General features: G+C 46.1%; 1 protein-coding gene across 6 annotated transcripts in view; it reads left to right on the top strand.

Annotated features, from left to right (window-relative positions):
- Positions 1–794: 794 nt before the first annotated feature.
- Positions 795–22,581, top strand: part of LRRC1 (leucine rich repeat containing 1) — a 121,637-nt gene continuing 99,850 nt past the window's right edge. For all 6 annotated transcript variants that reach the window (XR_013226366.1, XR_013226361.1, XR_013226365.1 and 3 more), the window contains exon 1: positions 795–1,614. Coding sequence is in view for 1 of the 6 variants with exons in the window: in XM_077308830.1 (XP_077164945.1) it covers positions 1,456–1,614 (159 nt within the window). In the remaining 5 variants the exon portion in view is untranslated. The remainder of the gene's footprint in view (positions 1,615–22,581) is intronic.

The following is a 22,581-nucleotide window of genomic DNA, read 5'->3' as shown; positions in this document are numbered from 1 at the left end:
CAGGAAAAAATAATACTACTTTCCCGCTGGAAGTCTCTGTTTCAGGAAGACTTACTGGGAGAGATATGAGATCCAGCCTGCAATGAGCAATTGACCACTACAGTGCCTACTGCCACATCCATCGCTCCCGGCCCAAGTCCTTCCCTCCTTCCTCAAGGCAGGCGCTCTTAAGGGCCAGAAAGTTTTGCTCGCTTATTATCACTTAAATTCCACTGAATGGACTTTCATCCATCGAGCAGGATCCGCCGCTCAAGAGCAGCACTCTCCTATTTCTGTATTCAAGTCTCCTTAAAAAAAAAAAAAAGGTTTGATATGTGGCGTTTTCAATTTGCTCGCGACCCGGGGCAAGACCTCCTCCGCCGCGTAGCAGGCGCTCGCACGAGAACACAGTCCCGGCGCTCCCTCCCCTCCCTCCCTCCTTCTTTCCTTCGTCCGGGCCGCAAGAGCGCGCTCCCTCGAGCGGCCACCCCGCGGAAGGCGCGGCATCCACTTCCCAGGAAACCCGACGGCGATCTGGCTGCGCTCCGGAGTCCCGGCACTTTGATTGGCAGAAGGAACTCGGCGGAGCCTCTCCGTTCTCCCTCGCCCTCCCCGGCGCCTGCCCGCTGGGATCCCCCGCCGGGGGCTGCTCTGGCCAGGCGGAGCAGCGCCGCCCCGCCCCCCCCCTGCCGGGGGTCAGGTCCCACTGGCAGAAGGGGCGGGCCAAGGGCTGATGATGTCACCAGGGGGAGGGCGGGAGGGAGGGGGAGCGAGCGCGCCGCAGGGAGGGAGGGAGGGAGGGAGGGAGGCGGGGCAGGGCGAGCGAGCCAGCCAGGCAGCGTTCCGGGTCAGGCGCAGGAATGAGAAGAAGGTGGCCGAGCCGGGGCGAGAGCGGCGCGCCTGAAGTCCTCGCCTGAGCCCAGCCGCTGATTGGGCGGCGGAGACCCTACGGGGAGGGGGTCGCTCCGGAGGGGGCGAGCAAAGAGTTTCCTCCTGTCCCGGCAGAAGGCGTGCGGGTGGCTCCTGCCGCGGGCTCGCGGAGGCGGAGGAGGAGGAGGAGGAGGAGGAGGCGGCGGCGGCGGCGGCGGCGGCGGCGGCGGCGGCGGCGAGAGGGCGCCGTGGAAGGCGGCGACGGGCAAGGCAGCTGGGGGGACGCGCTTTCGGAACCCGGCGGCGGCGGGGGTTGCTAGGGGGAGGGTTTGCAACCCTCCCCCCACCCACCCGCGCGTGCGCGCGTCCGTGCCCGTCGGTCCACTGTGGTGCTCCCGTAGCCCCGGCAGGCAGGCAGGCAGGCAGGCAAGAGTCGGGGAGAAAGTCCACGCGAGGGGCGGGAACACGCGCGCCTGAGAGGCGGCTGCGGGTGCGCGCGCCGCCCCTGCCCCGGGTGGCCGCCGCCAGAGCCCCGCGCGGCTTGAGCGAGCGGGCGGGCGGGCGGCTGTTGTTGTGGCTGCCTCCGCCTCCGCCGCCTGCGCTGCTATGTTTCATTGCATCCCGCTGTGGCGGTGCAACCGTCATGTGGAGTCTATCGACAAGCGCCACTGCTCGCTGGTCGCCGTGCCTGAGGACATCTACCGCTACAGCCGCAGCCTCGAAGAGCTCCTGCTGGACGCCAACCAGCTGCGCGAGCTGCCCAAGGTGAGCGGCAGGGCACTCCTGGGACGCGGGCGCCGCGGGCTCCCCTTCTCTCTTGCCCCCGGAGAGCCTCTCCCTCGGCCGGGGCTGCTTCCTCCACTTTTGTGGGGCGGGGGGCGCCTGTCCCGGCTCTTCTGGCCTCCCTGGCCCGCTGCCGCTTCAGGGTGGAGTGGGGCAGCCGGGGACCGAACTCGGCCGCGGTCCGTGGGACGGGGTCCCGCGCGGGTGGGTTGGCTGCGCGCGGGGGAAGCCTGTCTCGGTTCGCGGCGCCGCTGGGGAGCCGGATCGGTGGAAGGAGCCAGGCGGCGGGAAGGGGAGGACGGCTGCGTCTGCTCCGGCGCCAGCCGCCTTCCCGGCAGCCGTCTCTGGTAAGACCTGCTCTGCCATTCGTACGGCTGCCTTGTAAAAACGGTGGTTCGCGGCCAGCGCGGGCTTCAAAGGAGCAGGCGGCGCATCACCTGGCGACCCGCAGAGGGGGAAGGAGCTGCTGGCCTGGCCGATCTAGTGACGCTTTTGTTTGTGTGTGAGGAATCAGGTGAGCAGTTCCACTAGAAGCGGTTTTTAAAAACAAAAGGCCTGAACACTTGAGGCACGTTCATGGATGACTTTTTTTTGGGGGGGGGGAGGGGTGGGCCCCAGCTGCTTTGATGTCGTCTGCCCTGGCACTTGTGGCTACAGTCAGGATGATTTTCTGCAGTGGATTGCTGCTTGCTGTTGCTGCTCTTACCTGTGATCATAGCTATCTGGGCATCCCTTTACCTGAAAACCTGTCATCCAAAGAAGGCAGAGACTTGCATAGAAGATATGGGGAATGTGAAATGACCCCCTGCTTATGAGATGCTGTGTTGAACACTGTTGGTATTATTACACTATATAACACTTTAAGAATGCTTTGGTTGGGATTGTTATGGGGTTTTTTTAGCCCATCTTATCCATGGGGTTCCTCAGTTGACCTTTGCCCCTTGCTGTCCTTTGAGCCTCGCAACATCATTGTGAGGCCAGTTTGATTAAAGTCATCCCATGAGTTTCATGGAGGGTGTGTGTGTTAAGCCAGGGCAGGGCAGGCCTGATCCAGCCATCACACCACACTCATTCTCAGATGACATGTTTTCAAAACGGTAGAACCAACTGACCCTGAGTCAAAACAAGCCCCGTGATGTTAAATTCAACATGTATTAACCAAATTCAAACCCAGGTAATACCTTGCAACTCTCTCTCTGCAAGATGTTCAGGGTAGTTCCTAGTAGAAGGCCGTCGTGAGACAGCAGTGAATTGCCTTTGTTCCCAGTAAACAGTTTGGGGAATTGTCATGAGCCACTGACATGGAAACTGGCTTTTAGCCAAGCATGTAGCCACAAAACAGCTTTAATGTACTTTCCCCTTATTAGTACAGACTCTTACTCCTGCAAATCTATATGTCAAATACTGTTCCATCCATACTCTGTTACACTTGTGGTAGTAAAGCATCGGCCATTGATTTGCTCTGGTGGCATGGAATGCTCATTTGGTCAGGGACCTAGGTGGTTAGCTAAGTGGGCCGAGAGCAAAGCTTCTCCCAGGTGGTGGTGGACTACTTGAATGAGATCTCAAACATACAGGAAGTAAGGGACAAGGACTACCGAGTCCACAGCAGCTTTCAAATGTGTTCAGGCTAAAATGTGCAGGAATCCAGATTTCATGAAGCATCGTGAAAGGGACCTTGTTAAAAACAAAGTATGACCTTAGATTTTGAACTTGGAGTAATTTCTGGTTTGGAATCCTAGCTAGTGGGTATAAAACTTGCTTACTTTGGGAACTTGCGTTACCCAGGAGGGAAGGAGAGAGAAGCAATAAAAACGCACGAGTGTAAGAAATAGCAAGGTTTATGTACATTCTAATGTAACTGCAGTTAAGTGTGTCATCGAAAGAAGGGTAAACATGACTGACAAGGCTTTGCACCTCCCGATTGCCCCCCCCCCCCCAATTGTCAGTCCTGGGCCAAGGGCCAATGGGCTCCTTTCCTCATCCTGGACTGGGCCCACCCCAGCCCCCCTTACTGCTTTATTTGTACTGCTCCCGGAACAGTGTAAAGATGATGGTATAATAACTATATTCAAGTAGCCCCTGTGTCGATGAATACACAGAATATCAATTCAGTTGGCCACAAATGTCCTTTCCCTGTGGTTAAATATTTTTGTCTTCTACATCCAGAGGGCTTTTCATGAACCGCTTTAGTCGTTTTCACTGCTGAAAACTAGCTACTCTTCTGATTCACTTTACAAACAAACTAGTAAAGCCCAGTGTCCTTTGGTTAGTCAGGAATAGGCTGCGTACACAAGACTTGCATGTAGCGGTCTCCTATATCTCTTTCTGTCAAGGTTCTCTCAGTGATCCTATTTGAAGCATTGAAATCAAGATTAATTTTCTCCTTGCCCCAGGAAAACTTACAATATTGAGGAAACCCATCTATGTGATACTACTTCTATCATAATTGGAATCTACTCCATCAGACATACTGTATGTTCACTATATAAGACCACGAGGCAGAATAAATTGATCTGAAACAGTAAAGTTAAAACTGGAAATAGAGGATGGTAGAAAAGCATACCTCAAGGAAGAGGAGCTAAAGTTCTACAGTTTCTGTAGCCCAGTGTGTTGATGTAGCTATATTTCTAGGTTACAGCCTGGACTACCAGTTTGGTGGGTGGGTGTGTACTGAAAGGACTGCAAACTGATCTAGGTGTAGTTGTAGTTACAAAAAATTATTTACATGCAACTAGACTGTGCATCTAAAGATGTATCTTATGGAGAGAAAGAAAATGGGGATAGTAGTTGTCACACTCAGATACAGATTTGGATGTTTACATTCACATCCAATATCTAACACTCAAGCCAAAGCCTGTTATGGATTAGGATGAAACAGAGTATTTTTAGTGTGCCATGCTGATCATTTTAGTGTATTAAGATAATCCCCCCCCCCCCCCAGTTTCTATCCTTGGTCTTTGTGCTAGGGGTAATTTTACTAGATCATAAAAACTTATTTTGAAAAAGGCACATTGTTTGCCATTTTGGATATGGAGTTGGAACAAAAAGGGCAAGTTTCAATATCTGATGCATTTTCTGTCGTGGCAGGACAGAGTGGTAAAACAGCAGACATGCAGTCTGAAGCTCTGCCCATGAGGCTGGGAGTTCAATCCCAGCAGCCGGCTCATAGAATCATAGAGTTGGAAGGGGCCATACAGGCCATCTAGTCCAACCCCCTGCTCAACGCAGGATCAGCCCTAAGCATCCTAAAGCATCCAAGAAACGTGTGTATCCAACCTTTTCTTGAAGACTGCCAGTGAGGGGGAGCTCACCACCTCCTTAGGCAGCCTATTCCACTACTGAACTACTCTGACTGTGAAAAAGTTTTTCCTGATATCTAGCCTATATCGTTGTACTTGTAGTTTAAAGCCATTACTGCGTGTCCTTTCCTCTGCAACCAATGGGAACAGCATCCTGCCCTCCTCCAAATGACAACCTTTCAAATACTTAGAGGGCTAACATGTCCCCTCTCAACCTCCTTTTCTCCAGGCTGAACATTCCCAAGTCCCTCAACCTATCTTCATAGGGCTTGGTCCCCTGGCCCCAGATCATCCTTGTCGCTCTCCTCTGTACCCTTTCAATTTTATCTACGTCCTTCTTGAAGTGAGGCCTCCAGAACTGCACACAGTACTCCAGGTGTGGTCTGACCAGTGCCGTATACAATGGGACTATGACATCTTGTGATTTTGATGTGATTCCCCAGTTGATACAGCCCAAAATGACATTTGCCTTTTTTACTGCTGCATCACACTGCCTGCTCATGTTTAGTTTACAATCCACAAGTACCCCAAGGTCTCGTTCACACACAGTGTTACCTAGAAGCGTGTCCCCCATCCAGTAGGCATGCTTTTCATTTTTCTGACCCAGATGCAGAACTTTACACTTATCGTTATTAAATTGCATCTTATTCTCATTTGCCCATTTTTCCATTGTGTTCAGATCTCGTTGAACTCTGTCTCTATCTTCTGGAGTATTTGCCAATCCTCCCAATTTGGTGTCATCTGCAAACTTGATGAGTAGTCCCTCCACCCCCTCATCTAGATCTTCGGGTAGTAAAAAGTACTGGACCGAGCATCGAGCCCTGAGGCACCCCGCTACTCACCTCCCTCCAGTCTGATGAAACACCATTGACAACAACTCTTTGAGTGTGGTTCTCTAACCCATTTCCTATCCACCTAACTATCTGAAAATCCAGATTGCAGTCCTTCAATTTATCCATCAGAACATCATGGGGAACCTTATCAAAAGCTTTACTAAAATCCAAGTAAACTCAAGGTTGACTCAGCCTTCCATCCTCCCGAGGTCGGTAAAATGAGTACCCAGCTTGCTGGGGGGTAAATGGTAATGACTGGGGAAGGCACTGGCAAACCACCCCGTATTGAGTCTGCCATGAAAACTCTAGAGGGCGTCACTCCAAGGGTCAGATATGACCTGGTGCTTGCACAGGGGATACCTTTACCTTTTTTAAGGATGTGTATGCGTATATTTAATTTTAAAAGCAGAAATTTCAAAAGGAAATTGTTGCTTCTCTCACCCCGTCCTTACAAGAATATTCTTGATGATGGGCAGCTACATTTTTTTAAAAAAACTGTTTGTATATTGTTTTAGAAGTATGTTTGGATACAACTGCTGTGTTGCAGACTTTCTGCAGAACAGCCTTCCAAATACAGCTATACATTAAAGTGAATTATTGTCTTGAGATCTTGTAATCAGTCTCAGATTGGCTGTTTGGGTAGCTAATATGATGTGCTGATATCCAAAGTTTATATTAAAGATGGCAGTAGACCAATGTCTGGTATTGCTGTCATAACATAACTTTTGAAGGGAGAATGGCATATGCGTGAAGACACAGAAGGTTACTGTGTAAGAGCTCACTTTTCACTGTACCTTTCCGTCAGTAAGATTATCTTGTGTATTTTGGTTGGGCAGGAAACCGGAATGTTGAATCATCTTTCACCTCTTCTGCAATGGTTCAGGAAACATTGTCAAATAGAGGCGATAAACCCCTCAGCCCATATTCATTGGCCTTTCTGGTTTCTTGAGTTTTGTTTATTATTTATTTTACTTCATTTATATGTCCACTTCTCTCTCTAGTAAAAGGAACCAAAGTGACATAAAACATTCTGTCCTTTATTTTACCCCTAGAACAACCCTGTGAAATAAGTTAGACTGAGGATGTGTGATTAGATCAACAGCACCCAATATGCTTCCAAGTCTCCCAGTTCCTATATTTATTTTTATTTATTTTTAAAATTATAGACCACCATTCTTGGCCCAACCGAGACATTTCAACCAGTACTCCACGCTGGCTGAATTCTGAGCCTTAGAGCCACATAAACCTTCTCTGTCATCTCTTATATACCCTTAGATTAGATAGACTAAGAACAAAGCTGTGATGTTATTTGAAGACTTTTATTTAGATATTTAATACTCCACTTTTGCCTTAATTGGGGTCTGAAGCATTGTTCTCCCCTCTGGTGAGGCAAGGTAGGCTGGCCCATGCTCACACAGTGAATTTCCATGGCAGAGTGGAAATTCATACCTGGGTCTCCTAGATCCTAGTCAGAGCTTCTGAATATTGCATTACATTAGTGCTCTCACTGATCCAGGATTGGCTCTCCTAACATTGTTTCATACTGTAAAAACCTTTGGAAGGGAAGATTCACTTTATCCCTGCAGTGCTGGGCATGGAGAGTTCTTTCCATCGGTGCTGTTGTTCCACTCAGAATTTCCTATCTCCTGAGTGTTACAAGTTCCATCAAGGGAAGATGGCCATTTTGTTTTTCTTTGCTGGGGCTACTTGAAACTCTGAGCAACCCTTATCCATCCATGGTTCCTTTATATATTTGTGAAACAGCCTGGGGGGGTGGAACGTGTCCGGCTGTCCAAGTTGGAATAGGGCCAATCAGGGTGCAGCCAGCAAATCTGCTGGCTGCACCATGATTGGTCCTGCTCCTGCAGCTCCCGCACTCTGTCCCTGGACTCTAGCCTCTTTGCTCTCAGATGCACCTCAGTGCCTGGAGCCAGCAGAAGGTGAGAGGGCCCTGGGCAAAGGGTCGTGGGGAAGGGCCCGCTAATGAGGGCCTCTAGCCTGCTAGGCTGGGACTGCTAAGGAGGGCATCCCAGCCTGCTAACGAGGGCCTTCCAGCCTGCTGACTGCCTGCTAAGGAGCTCTGTCCCAGGCCTGCCCCAGTTGATCCTGCTGCGAGCTGCAGCTCAAAGCCACCTTAAGCTGCCCAGCTGGGGGCCAGGGGAGGGGACCCTTTCAAGGCCCGTTCTTAGGAACGGGCTTTGAAGCTCATATAGTTCTAATAAAATAGCACAAGGAAGGCATTGATCCCTCCTCTTCTTGTGTTTTAGTAGTTTGCTGTTAACTGAAGCTCCCTGCAGCTACTTTTTTAGGGTACATGATATGAGAGCTAATCACAGATTTCCATTGGAACATGTAGTTTTGCTCTAATGTTGCAGTCTAGCCTGTTCACTAATGTTATGGAAGTATTACTCCTCTTGGTTAGAAAGGAGGCTGACTTGGCAGAACACTGATCCTGGTGACAAACAGGTAGAGATCTTTTAGGAACCTGAATATGTCAATGGCTGATTAATCCATCTTATCCTAGATATATTGACCTGCTTTATAAAACATTGGACAAGTTGTCAGTCTACTGCAGGGCTATATACACTTGCTAACTTGGCGTAGTGCTTAAGAGTTGCGGCCTCTAATCTTGAGATCTGAGTTTGATTCCCCATTCTTCTACATGTAGCCAGCTGTGGGACCTTGGGGCACTCAAAGTTCTCTCTGAGCTCTCTCAGCCTCACCTACCTCACAGGGAGGTAGGAAGGAGATGAAGGGTGGGTGGTAGTAAGCTGCTTTGAAACACCTTGGAGTAGTAAAAAGCAGAGTACAAAAAAACAGCTCTTCTTCTATTGTTGACCTGAAATGACTATTTTCCAACTCTGCTACCTGATGATCATTCATTGGAGGTGGCAAGGGCTGCCAGGGACATTTAGAGTCTGGCAGCATTTTGCAACTGTGGGATCAGTCCTCTCTAAGGGCAGAAGCCCCACTCATATCTATCTAATTAAAGAATAGGTGCTTCTCAGTTTTATGGGAAGGGGAAAATCATATTCCACCACCCACAGCACCCTAGGCTCCAGATTATTCCAGATCAATAGCCAGAAAATGTGTGGATTGGTTGTTGTTACTTATTTAGTACATTTTTATTCTGACCGTATTCTTAGGAGGCTCTTCCAGATTGTATTGTGACCAAAGTCTTATGCTGGCAGGAACTCTTGACTGGGTGAACTGGGTGAATAGCACCAAAGGAGGCAGAGTCCTATTAACAGTTGCCTGTCTTCAGATGTGAAAGCCAACCGAATTTTACTGTTTTCCAATGGATAAGGATTTCCTCACAGAGAGATTCTGCTCAGGCATAGGCATTAAAAGCCATAGAAGGTTAAGACTGAGAGTCCGGATTCAAGTGGGTAGCCGGGTTGGCCTGAAGTAGCACAACCAAAATTGAGTCCAATAGCACCTTTTAAGACTAACAAAACTTTATTCAAGGCATGAGCTTTCGTGTGTAGGCACACTTCCTCAGAAAACATGGAATAAGAATCAGAGTGCAGATATATAGAAAAGGAAAATTAGTGGGGAAGTGTGCCTGCACACGAAAGCTCACTTCTTAAATAAATTTCTATTGGTCTTAAAGGTGCTATTGGACTCAATTTTTGTTGTACTGGGAAGTCCAGAGCTTGTGTGTAGCTAGACCTTTTCTGTCTTGTGAGCAGCTCTGAAACTCTTCCTTTATGCCCCTTCTTGCCCTTCTTCAGTTCCCTTCAGGCTCAAAGGTGTGAACCAATGCAGAAGCTTTCATGTTCTCTTTGTTGTAAGAGCCCCAGACACATTATACCCCCATATACACACATGTAAATGGAATGTGTGAGGAGTATGCACAACCCAATCATGCCGGCCATGCCTCTGTGTGACTGCATGATGAGAACGCATGAAAAAAGCGTCTCTGTGTATGATCCCTTGATCTCCAAAGTTTTAAAAGCAGTATAGCTGTACACGTGGACACTTCAGTGTAGCTGTACAAATGTGCTGTATCCGTCAGCCAAGGGATGTTGTGCCAGCATGCTAATGCCCACTCTCCCTTCCAGTGCATTCAATTAATCCATAAATGTCTGTGTCACCTATACAGGATACCTTCCAATCAAGCGATGAGAGATATTCGAACTTGAGTCCCTTTCTCCAAGGACTCAAGGGGGCAAGGAATGTGTACCTAATTTATGCCCAAGTGCTACCTCCACAAGAGAGCACCTTACTTGCATGTCCATGTGTCCTGAGATGTAAGAAAGTTGTTATTTCTCTCTGAGTCCCTCTATAGGTTCTCAGTACTGGATTCCCCCTTAAATTGTCATTTGGGACATCTGGTAAATGTCCCACTTGCCAGATTCTCTGTGAGAATGGAAGCCATGGTGAGGACATGGCCTCTTGCCAGAGAGCCCTTTTGGACTCTCCTCTGCTCAGTGACTGCCCAGTAGGGCTCCACACCTCAGATACCATGTAGTGACATCACTCTGGTGCAGGCTGATCCCTTATTACTTGCGGTGGGAGTGGCTGTGAAGACCCCAATGAGGTCTCCATTGGTGGCACACCACAATTTGGGTTATGCCTTTTGAGTTATGGGCCTCAAGAATCAGCTGCCTTCTGAGATATTACCTTGTAGGCTCTGTGCAGGCAATTCAAATATATAAGCTCCCATGTGTGACTTGCTCTTTGGGTATAGAGGTTTTCTGATCCATGATGGGCATCAGTGAAGGAGAAACAGAGCGCTTTGGGGTCCCCCAAAATGGAGGTTTCTGGGCCACAGCTCACTGGTATTATGTTGGGTCTTCAGATGTCCTTTGGCTACACCCCGCTGGCACAATACTATTAAGAGCAGCATGGCACACAGGTAAGCAGGTGCCTAGTATAGCTGCTTCGTGGTAATTTATAAAAACATTTCTGTGTCTTGTCTGTTTCCTTGGGTGAATGCAGTTAGTACCATTAATTTTTTTTTGCAGTCAAATCACGGCTGTTTTACAGGGACCTCATAGGGTTTTCTTGTTCAGAGGTTGTTTGCCACTGCCTGCTTCTGTGCCACAGTCCTGGAATACCTTAGAGCAGGGGCAGTCAACCTGTGGTCCTCCAGATGTTCATGAACTACAATTCCCATGAGCCCCTGACAGCGTTTGCTGGCAATGGGCTCATGGGAACTGTAGTTCATGAACATCTGGAGGACCACAGGTTGACTACCCCTGCCTTAGAGGCTTCCCATCCAAATACCAGCCAGGGTCAACATAGGCATCTAAAAAGTGGTCAACATTGTTTTCTCCTTTCTTTTTCATTTTGAAAATGCTTTAACCTATGCTGTGGTCTATTAAACTGCTGCACTAAACTGCATCTTTCATTTATAGAGGCTCAGTTTTACACATCCTACCAAAACATAGTTAAGAAAGTTTAACTTGAATGCCTCATCTGACAACTTATGGTTTGCCCTGTTCTGATATGCAAGAATCAGAAAAAGCTGATTTGAGGTGGATTTATGAAGATGGTTCCAAGTGCTGTCTGAATAGGTGGCAGATTACGGTCACACTCTGCAGTGCTATGAAGTCATGATACAAACTGAATTTACAGGTCTGCACAGACAGAAAGCAAAGCAGATAAGCTAAACTGCACCACGATCTGCTTGTTGCATTTTTGGAAGGTCGAGCCACATCTTGGATTCTAACTAAGGTTGGCACAAACATGGATTCTTCTGCAGCCTTATTATTTTCCAGCCCAAGCTTTCCATCTAGCTCTTCACTGGCACTCTGCTGGAACTTGTAATATGGCTATTTGTTTGGGGTCACTGTGGGTTGCCAGAGTCTGCTTTTCATCTTCTTTGTCTTTCTCCCCTCTGGAGTAGAAATTATGCCAAGTGGATTTTAAAGGCATATTTTGTTTTTACTGTCCTGCCTTCTGGTATCATACCTTTGTGTCCTATTAAATTTATGATACAAAGTCTGTCAAGTGCTTACCATGAGCATACTGGAGTCTTTCCCAGTATTTGTTTGCTGCTTATAGGATGGTCTGAAATTCAGACCCTTGTTTTTCCTATATCCAACAGTGAGAAAGAGTAACGTGCCCTGGCTTCAGGAGACTCTTGTTTTGTTGTCTTTTGTGGCTGCTTGGACATTCTGATTTTGCTCGTTGCAAACAGTTTTAATCTGACATCACCCAAACCTTTATCTACTTAGAGGCATTATCCTTAAATATTCATATTTAGAGCTCTGTTGCCTGTTTAGTCCCTTTTTCTGCCTCACCCAGCTTTCTGTTCTGTTTAATATATCAGGACACACTTCTAAAAGTATACATTTTATTTCAAATGTCTGAACAGTCACTTAGTGTATGATGCTTCCTTTGGTTCAGAAGGTATTCACTTCTATATTTTAGTTTCAGCCATCTCTACATTCATGTGCTTTTTTAGTGTCAGATTTGTCATGTTCAGATTCTGATTCTCTGTGCTCTCGTCATTCCTATAATCCTTGTCACTAAGGACGAATCTGTGTCACAAACCTAAACTGGTTTAACCCTACCTTGTAATGTCTCCCAATGTAATAAATTGCTCTGCCGAGTTCAGAAAACGTCCAAGGTTTGCCGAAATAATCAACAGCTGAGTAATAACTTGTGTAAATACAGGGAAAGCTGCCAGGTAGATTCCAGAGAAGCTCTGTGTGTATTATTGAGGCGAGTCAAGATATCGCAATGCAGTGTTACGCTTTTGAGTTCTCAGGGCCTTTTGAGTTCTCCGGTTGAATATTATACGAAAAAAGGGAGAAAAGAGATGTGTTGAAGAGCACCGTGATGTGCCTGGGAGGATCCTTGGAGTAAACCCACTCCAGTTAGCTCTGGGGGTATGGGCTGAAGCCCCCTCCTGAACACAGGTGCCATTTTAGTTCCTTCAGAGTGGCTGAGCCTGCTGCTGGTCCATCTGCATCCCGAGGGGAAGTCATGCCTGAAACGTTTTGAAGAAGGTGCCGGCTTCAATCCCTGGCATCTCCAGTCAGAATGATGAGGTGAAATCACAGTAGACCTCACTGAGTTGCTCTAAAGTAGCTCCATGTGCACGTGGGAAGATGCTTCAGGCCATGAGCTGCTTGTTTGCATTCTGCGTAGAGTGCCAGGTGGGTTTGAATACAGATTTAGCAGCACAGAGTAATTGTGATAAATTGTCCAGGTTTGGAAACCTTTAAAACTCTATGAACCGTTGAGCATTTCTGTGTATGTAAAACATACGTGAACATAGGCATATGGAACTCAACATATGCTTTTATGTGATTCTTTGGGCATGGAATCATATTAATAGTAGAATGGGGAAATTTTCAGCTGGAGCCTTCAATGTATCTTTAAGCAAACCATGATAACTCGTATCTTATCTTAAAAGATTTCTCTCTATGCGTGATCGAAAACTTAAATACTTCTATAAGGTCTTCTGGGCTATGGTTGTAATTGGCAGGGTGGATAACTGATTATTTGCTATTGAAATCTTTACACCTGGAATATCAGGTCTGAATCATGGCAAGAGACAAATCCTAGTCAGGAAAAGTGCATAACGTGAATGATGTCTCACATGTGTGAAACTAAGATTGTATTAACTTTACACGTCTTGAAAATGCTACCACTCCGTTTTTCTTCTATTAGGCAGCACCTGACGTAGCTTGCAGTAGAAGTCACACATAATGGTTGTGACAATGCAGTCAGAATCTCTGCCACTTGAACAAGTGGAACCGGTCTTAGAACCTCAGCAGCTCAAAGTAAGGGATGAGGATTAGAATAATAGAATAGGACCTCCAGGGTCATCTAGTCCAACCCCCTGCAGACTGCAGAAAACTGACAGCTACTGTGTCCAAATCAGGTGGACCTCTCGCATGCCACCACCGTTTTAAAGTGGGCTGATGCACTCTTGCTCTCCCCACACTCTTGCTCTCCCCAAGAGGGACAGACGTGTGTGTGTGGGGGGGGGGGGGAACAAGAGCATCGCAGCCCACAGCTCTGCACCCTCACAACATTTTAAAGTTACTTAAAAATGGTGGTAGCATCCATGGGGTGGATCTGTGGATGTGCTCATATCTAGTTTGGTCCCGAGCCAACGGTCTTCTTCCATGCTGGCTGGTATGCTTTGTCTCCTAGCAGCAACAGCTACTACCGTTTTTATATAGTGCTTTTCCGCCAGAAACTCTGTATCTTGCCTGTGGTTCCTTTGGAGGTCTCCCACCAGGCAGCTGAAGGTGCCAGACCTACTTAGCTTCAGCAGTGGAAATGTCGTGTTCCTTACAATGATTCTCTGGGCTATTACTGTGCTCACTGTCTTGTGGCTGCACTTCCTGAAAAGCTGATGTTCCTATGAGAAACATAGTATGACTAGCTTCTCAGATCTCTGGGATCCTAAAAAAATGATACCTTGTGGGGCCAGTGAGTGAGCACTGTCCTTGTTATTGTTTCAGTGTTTCCCCAGGGTTGTTATTTACACAGGTGATTATTCACCTTTGGCTTCTTGCAGGATATTACTGTGTCCAGCTCCATGTGTTGGAGCCACACATGAGGTCATTCACAATGGATCCTGCTTTAATCATGTGACAGTTTCACTGTTAAGCTGTGTCTGCTGAACAAAATGAATGGTCTGGTTAGTCATTTGTGGAGCAGGGAAGGTTGAATGTGGAGAGCGATCACAAGCAGCTACGTATAACGAGCTGTACTTACGATATATTACAGCAGGGGTAGTCAAATTGTGGCCCTCCAGATGTCCATGGACTACAATTCCCAGGGGCCCCTGCCAGTGAATGCTGGCAGGGACTCCTAGGAATTGTTGTCCATAGACATCTGGAGGGCCGCAGTTACCCCTGCTTTACACGCTAGTGATAAAGATGCATTTGGTGGAGGGAAACCCCATTTTTTAAAACAAAAAATCCAACATAAACAAACCCTGAATCTTCCTTTACAGTAGCGATCCCCGTCGACTAATTGGAGGTGGGCCGTGAAGGACGCCTTCCCCCCCCCCCAGCCCTTTACTTCACCCCCCCCCCCGGCCCTTTACAACACACTTTGGGTGTTATTGTCTCCCATCACTCCCAGATGGGACTACCTCGTTGCAGAGAAACAAGCTCAGGGCTCCCATTGATTTGTCATTGTCATGAGTTAAAATTTCCATGAAAATAAAATGTTCCTTATGTTCATTGTTGTGGCGTGTCTGTATCTTATTTTGAAGGGATGTTTAAACATTACCATAGCAATCAGAGAGCGTTAGGGCTGTGGTTGAGAGTAGAGGAGTAAACTACCCCCCCCCCACCGGGCCTCAGTAAAATTGTCAAGCGTTGAGTGGTCCCCAGTGATAAAAAAGTTGGGGACCACTGCTTTACAGGATGGTAAAAATCGTATTGTGATGCTTCTGTCAGTACAAGAGAAGGGTTCATTTTTGAAGACTCCCCTCTCTCTTTGCAGGCTTCCTTTTGTGAACTCTGCAGATTCAGGAACAATTTTTTCGTGAGTGTTGAATGAGCTGCAATAAGAGGTGGAAGGAGGCAAATTTCAGTGGAGCTCCATTGACTTTGCTTTGGATCCAGCCCAATGTGGCTGAAACTTTGCAGCTCAGAGAGGGATAGTTGGGTTTATATGTGATTAAAGTAAAAGTTAAATTGTAGTGGCTTGATAGGTATGATAATGGATATATTTATGAATATATAGCTCCCTCCCATTTTCTAAAGCATGAAGAGGCGTATGTGTTTGCAGTTTAGACTTAGACTTCTCATATTTTAACTTGTCATAGTATTGTCCCAAGCAAATCTCAGAATACTTGCAATTTACCACTGATTCCGCCCAGATAGGTTTAAGTGAAGGTCTTCAAAAATCTATGGAAACTGTGAATTTTGCTGTCGCGTCTGGTTGCTCTTCTCTGTATTAGAATGCAGTGGGTTGCAGAAGGCTTCTCTTTGTAAAGCTGAAATTAAAAAACTGCTTGTAAGACGTCTCATGTCAACAAGATGCCTGCCTGCATTCAGTTGGTTTCAGCAATATGTGGGTAATTTTTCTCTTGAAAAAGAAAGTGAATGATAGAAGCCACAAAAAGCAAGAGAACCATAGGTTTTGGACTAGTGGGGGAAGGAATAGGAGAAGCAGATTAGGGGGGCAAAGGAGCATGAAAGAAGAGGAATGAGCTTTGGGCAAGGTAACCCAAGATGAGCATGGGGTAATAAGTTCTGTTAAAGTACTGGTCAGTATGTCTGAATTTTGTGCTGAATTTTGTTTGACATATGTTTGCATAGGCTTGAAAATTGCTTAGGATCATGAACTTAGATCCTCTTTTGAAAACAAGTTGTAGTTCTCTCTGTCACTGTTGAGGGGAACATTCCATAACCCTGCAGGTTTCCCATAATTGGCTTAATTCTGGGTCGTTAAATGGTATTTGAATAGTGTGGGGAGAGGAAAACACCATGGGAAATGTATAGTGTGTGTGATTAAACTGTGGGAATTTACCTCCCAGTTTGTCTCTCTTTCTCCTGGAAACAAGTTATCTTCTGTTGTGTATTTAAGAGTCTAGTGTTTTCTCTCAGACACTATTTGTATTCTAAACAAGTTTATTCTACGTGCTAGTAGAGATGTGCAAAAAACCCAAACAAAAACAAACCTAGTTTTTGGGGGGGCTTTGATATAATGGACCTGAAATACACCATTATTTATCTGTTTCTGAATCCCAAATTTGTTATGGTATTTGGATTATATAAATATTGGGAATCCTGAATTTTTGGCTCCATTATGGTCAATGCTCCCCATAGGGTATAATGGAGAATTAATTTGGGGGTATGTGAGTCTCTGGGGGGGGGCCTGTTTTGTGAGGTAGAGGCACCAAATTTGTTGCATAGCTACTGGTACCTCTCCTCAAAAAACCTCCCAAGTTTCAAAAGGTTTGGACCAGGGAGTCCAATTTAATGGGCCCTCAATAAACATGTCCTCATCCTCCATTGCTTTCAGTGAAAGAAAAAAAGGCATTTAAAAGGACTATGTTTAAATGCTTTTGCAAGCCACAGGTGAACTCTGGAGGCATTGAGAGGATTTGCTGTCCCTTTAAACACCTTCTGCAATTATCAAGTTTATCTGGAAGACAAAGGGCTACAATCCTTTTAAATGCCCTTTAAATTCTAGATCTAGCTGTAAAAATAAATCCTGAATATTTTTGGGACTCTAGCTGTAAAAATAAATCCTGAATATTTTTGGGGTGTCCATTTCAGATAACCAAAATTCAGCCCCAAGTTATATCCAACTGAAAGAATAGCCAGAAAATACCAATAAGGTATTTTTCTACTTGGCTATACTGAATGTACACCTCTAATTGCTAGTCATATGTGTGTTGAAAATAGCAGTGATAAATATAAAACTGTAATGCTTTTCCTACTTCAGATTTCAACAACTGCTGTAGTTACAAGGCGTTCAGTGTAACACTAATAATTAATATTTTTTGTGGATGCTCACTTAAATGGAAACATCTGTTTAAACATAGATGTATATAAAAATAGACACCTTGGTGACTTATAATTAGAGATTAAATTTTGAAACATTTTGAAACAAAATAGTTTCATGAGTATCCAGTGACTGACAAAGATATTTAAGGGGCCCGCACTTCAGTTTCATATCTTCTTTTAAAAAAGATTTTTAAAAGACCCTGTGCTGTTATCAAACTCTCATGAGCACTACTTACTTTTTTTTTTTTTTTGGAAATACAACTAAGGGTATTTGCTTACCACCCAGTGCCCTCGTCTTCTCTTAAAACGCAATGATCACCCATTGCTCTGTCTCTTATTACCTAACTGCCTTATTCCCATTTCTTGTAGATGTGCAGTTTATGCTTCTGAATACTAAGAAAAGAGCTTTGCAATAACCTCACAACTTACTTTGTTGTGAAAGTACATTGGCATTGGTCTACTATTTGGAGTTCAGCCTGTTGCTTGAATAAAACCTCTTTCCAACATTTAGTTTGAGTGGCAGATCCGACATTCCTTGTGTTCTGTTTGCAGATTTTAAAGGTGAGTTTGGACATGCTGAAGATATTGATTTCTCTGACCTATATTCAGAGAGGCAGTGCGGACTGACTGTGTTCAGAGTACAGTATAAACCACGGGTAGTCAACCTGTGGTCCTCCAGATGTTCGTGGACTACAATTCCCATGAGCCCCTGCCAGCGCTTGCTGGCAGGCGCTCATGGAAATTGTAGTCCATGAACATCTGGAGGACCACAGGTTGACTACCCCTGGTATAAACTGTTCAAGGGGTGGAAGCGTTTGCCAATGCCAGCCTAACAGCGCAAGCCTCTGCAGAGTAAGTCCAGTCTCAGATCATGGATTTAATTGGGCTTAGAGATTGCACTGTAAATTTCTTTTTTAATTAAGTCACTCTAGAAGAACAGGAGATTTGTCTAATTTATGTACCCCTACCCGCCCACTTAAACATGATACTCATGCTTATTGAGTGCATGTCTTAGTATTTAACAGGCTATCTTCCCCTGGTTCCAAGTCATCAACACAGTTTAACTAGCCACAGATGTAGTAGCATTTAGTAATAATGCCTGATTATATGTTTCCTCTACAGCAGCTGGAGGTGAAAGCTTCCCCTTTCTATGCTGTGATCTGATGAGTCTCATAGCAGATGCTCTTTAATCTTTACTGCTGTTGCTTCTCATTTCACATACAGAGGAATAAAATAAATCCATGCTCACATGGAAGAAAAAGCAGTCCTATCCATGCACTGCTGCCTGGAAGTTGGTCTCTGGCAATAACTTTGCAGCATCTTTGGCAGAAGAACATTGGATTTATGGAACTGCTTAAAAAAAAATCCCTAGAAAAGGTTATGACAGAGGAAAACGCAGCTTGAGAATGGAGTCTAGGTTGTACACATGAGAAGCCTTTCTGAGGACAGCTGTCGAAATGACAGTGGTGATAAAGAGTGAAGTGCCAGGATGAGCTGAGGCTTTGGTCATCCCAATCACTCTGTCCATCCACCCTTTGTTTGCAAATCCCATCTGACTAGAGAAGATCTCTCAGATGTATACTGGGTGGGGCCCATCTAAATTCCATGAATAGTTTTGGTCTGGTAACTTAGTAGGAGGTAGTTGTGCTCCAAGACGTGAGTTTCTGGGGACAGTTTGAAGGAGAACTTTAAGCAATTTGAAGATTTCAGTCAGGTTAGGAAAAGAAGGAAAACTTATTATGTACAAGCCCAGACCTTGTATAAGCACTGGGGGGGAGGGGCAGGGGGGAGGCTGTCCCAGCTTCATATCTCATACTTTGTCCATGTCGTAGGGTTGATTTGCAGCACAACAGCCATGACAACTATAGAACAGACTGTATTCACAGGCAGAACATTTTTCATGGAAAAAATGCAACATCACTGGTTGTGCCATTTTATGGCATGGTACATTTCAGGTTGCTGCTTTTGCAGTACATTGTAGCCCAATACATTGAGCTACCCTGCCCTTTCTGGATTCTGCCCCCCACCCGCCTTTCCCAGTAGCCTAGCAGACAGAATTTAAGCACAGAAGGCGTTTACCTTTCTGAATTTCATTTTTGTCAGGCAGCTGTTAAAGAGCAGAGAGAGGAGGCTGGGAAGGAGGGCTATATGCAGCATATTGGAGGGAAAATTAACCTTTAAAGTGCGTGCTGTATGTGCCAAAGGGTGGCAGAATCAGTACCGATTTAAGAAACTGAACCATACTGGTGCACTCCTTTTCAATTTTTTTTGTAGCTGGATAATTTGGACTAGTTACCACTCATTCTGTTTCTAAAGTTCATATTTATTTCATTTTATTTGTTAAATGATGTGGAAATTACGTAATAGGACTAGAGGCAAAGCCCATTGCACCCAAGGATACGTGGGGTGCCAGGTACATTTGCTGTGGCCTTCTTGGGGGCTGGCTATGTGGCAAAAGCATCCCTGGACTCTTGAGGCCTCACCTCCAAACCTCAAGGAACATTCCTGACCCAGGGGTCACCAACCTTCAGGTGTGGCCTGGGAATCTCATGGAATTAGAGGTCATCTACAGATCATAGAGATTAGATCCCCATGAGAAAATGACTGTTTTGGAGGGGGAACTCTGCAATCACAACACATCTCCAGGTTCTTGGAGATGAAAGGGCTTGCTTGGGGGGTGGGGGGGGACACTGTGGCACTGTGACCCAGAGAGGTTGCAGGATTTGCTGGAATGGCAGGCCATTTCCAGGCAACACATCAGTTCCCCTGCAGAAAACGGCTACTTGGGAGGGGGGGCTCTCTGGCATGGATCCCATGGATGTGCAGGGATGCCAGGCTCCAGGTGGGAAACAAAGAGAAATGCAGGGTGGCAGAAATTGCTAATAACAATAAACATCAAATAATTCATAAATATGTCACAATTTAATCCTTTAATGAAAAATATTTAATTGGTAGCAAAATTTGCTTGAGCTGAAAACTTTTCAGTCTATATGCTCTTGAGTTGAGTTCAGTATCAAAGACAGTTGCATGTTACAATCAAACATGAAAGCATTGGTTGGCAAAGAACGTACAGAAGGTTTCTCAGTTACTGCCCCTACGTCAGCTTTTCTCAACTTCTTTACTATTTGGAAACCCCTGAAATATTCTTCAGGCTTTGAGAAACCCCAGAAGTGGGATCCCCAGGTTGCAGCTGTAGGCTGTCATTCCTGCCACTGTTCAAGGATGCCAGCCTCCAGGTAGGACCTGGAGAACCCCCAGAATGAAAGCTCCTCTCCAGATTGCAGATATCAGTACCCCTGGAGGGAAGAACTGCTTGGGATGGGGGGGGGGTTGTGTAGCACTCCCCTCTCCACACAGCTCTCTGTGTATCCCCCCGACAAAAACATGCCTTCCTTCTCAAATAGCAAACCTTATTAACTACACAATCACTTCTTCATGTAGGAAATACCTGATTTTCTCCCTCCTTGGATTGCTTTGAGAAGGCTGGAAGGTCCACAATTTAAGGAAAAGAATCCCATAACAGTAAATGAGCAAGTAAAAAAAGACTTACACCATCCTCCTGCCACAGCTTCTTCTGCTTGTGCTCTAGCTCTTTCAAGCAGTGGACATTTGTACAGCTTGGTGTAGTGGTTAATAGCAGCAACTTCTAATGTGGTGAGCTGGATTTGATTCCCTTCTCCTCCACATGATGGATGACCTTGGGCCACTCACAGTCCTGTTAGAAACTGTTCTCATTGAACAGCTTCTCTCAGAGCTCTCTTAGCCTCACATACCTCACAGGGTGTCTATTGTAGGGAGAGGAAAGGAAAGCAATGAAAAGCAGGGCATAAAAACCAACTCTTCTTCTACTGGGAAGGTGCTGTTGGGAAACAGTGTCTTCCTCCTCCACATGTCTCCTTGGCCTCATGGTGCTTCTATGCTCTATCTGCAGTTTCCTCACCTTCCATGACATTGGTCTCAAATTTGCTTTGTTGTGATAGTTTGGAAAGAGTGCAGCAAGACCAAGGTGGAATGCATATAGAAACAGAAAATCTACATTTTCCCAGTCTCATGCACATCAGCAGTATTCTCCCTGCTATAATTGCCCGTGATTACCCCCAAAGCATTCCTCCCTTCTCAGATTGCAAATTGCAAACCTCATGTGACTTACTCATTCCCAGGGCAGAGGATTTCATGGCTTCCATGGATCCCAGAGGGCCATCAGAGGTCTGTTTCTGGGCTTCCCACAGCCCCCCTCCCTCCAGAAGTCATGCAGAGGCTGCACCAGTAGGCAGCTCCTTCCCTCCCTCCTTATGTCTGCTGAGTTGAAAGAAGCCAGGAGGCCAAGGCAACGTACTGGTAGCAGGGCATGCTCTGAGGCCAGCTCTTCGTCCACCCAGCAGACCTCAGAAACTGGGAGAAAGTTGGAGAGCTGATCTCTTATCAGCTTTTCCGTGCTAAGAGCTCCCTCCTGATTTGGGCTAAATTACCAGGAGTGGGCTATGCTTGCCTGAGGGCCATCTCTTATTTCTGAGGGGGCCAATCAGGTAGTTAGTAAATTGTCTGCATGCAATTTGAGCTGATTGGCTCTCATTGGCAGAGTGCAGTTTGAGCTAATTGGTCCTCATTGGCAAAATACTTTCTCCCTATTAGCAGCAAACCCTCAGGGAGGACCAAGAAGGCAGAGAGTGAGTTGTGTGCATGCAATTTAATTTGATTGCCCCTAATTGGCAGAGTGCAATTTCAGCTGATTGGCCATCATTGGCAAAGTGCTTTCTCTCTATGGGTGGCACAATCCTAGGGAGGGCCAGTCATGTTAAGAGTGAGTTGTCAACTTGAGCATTATTATGTTTTAATTATTATAATACATGCAGCAACAGATAGTATAATCCATAATAAAGCCTTATTGCCTATGGGAATATGTTTTTCTGAGCAATTCAGATTTGAATAGTTCGCAAAATACCAGAAGTATGGGTGTCTTCATCTAGCAGATGGAGACCACAGCAGAGAGTGTGAGTTGTTGATCTTTCCCATTTAGAAGGTGACACCTGCAGAAGGCCCTGCTCAGGTAGTTAAGTTGTTGTGGTTGAGAATAAGGTCAGGGAAGGTTTATCCATGTAGCACATGCTATAAGTCCTGCTCTTCCAGGGGCCCTGCACAGTGCCTCCCCCAACTGTGGATCTAGGACATAGCCTGTTCCCCCCTCTTTAAGGACACTTGAAGTGACACCCCTTTCCATTGGGGGGGGGGCTCTCTACCCCCGTCTGGCTACTCTCACCACAGTTGTATTCTGCTAGGGTCCTGCAAATATTTAGATTGGCTCTGGTGCTACAGGCCCTGCAAATCCATACACCAGTCCTGGACCAGGTCTAAGGCCATGAATAGTATCAGAAC

The sequence above is a fragment of the Paroedura picta genome, chromosome 1 (genome assembly GCF_049243985.1).
Source record: "Paroedura picta isolate Pp20150507F chromosome 1, Ppicta_v3.0, whole genome shotgun sequence".
NCBI classification, from domain to species: Eukaryota; Metazoa; Chordata; class Lepidosauria; order Squamata; family Gekkonidae; genus Paroedura; species Paroedura picta.
The sequence above is the reverse complement of the archived record's forward strand: the minus strand, read 5'-3'. Positions and strand labels throughout refer to the sequence as shown.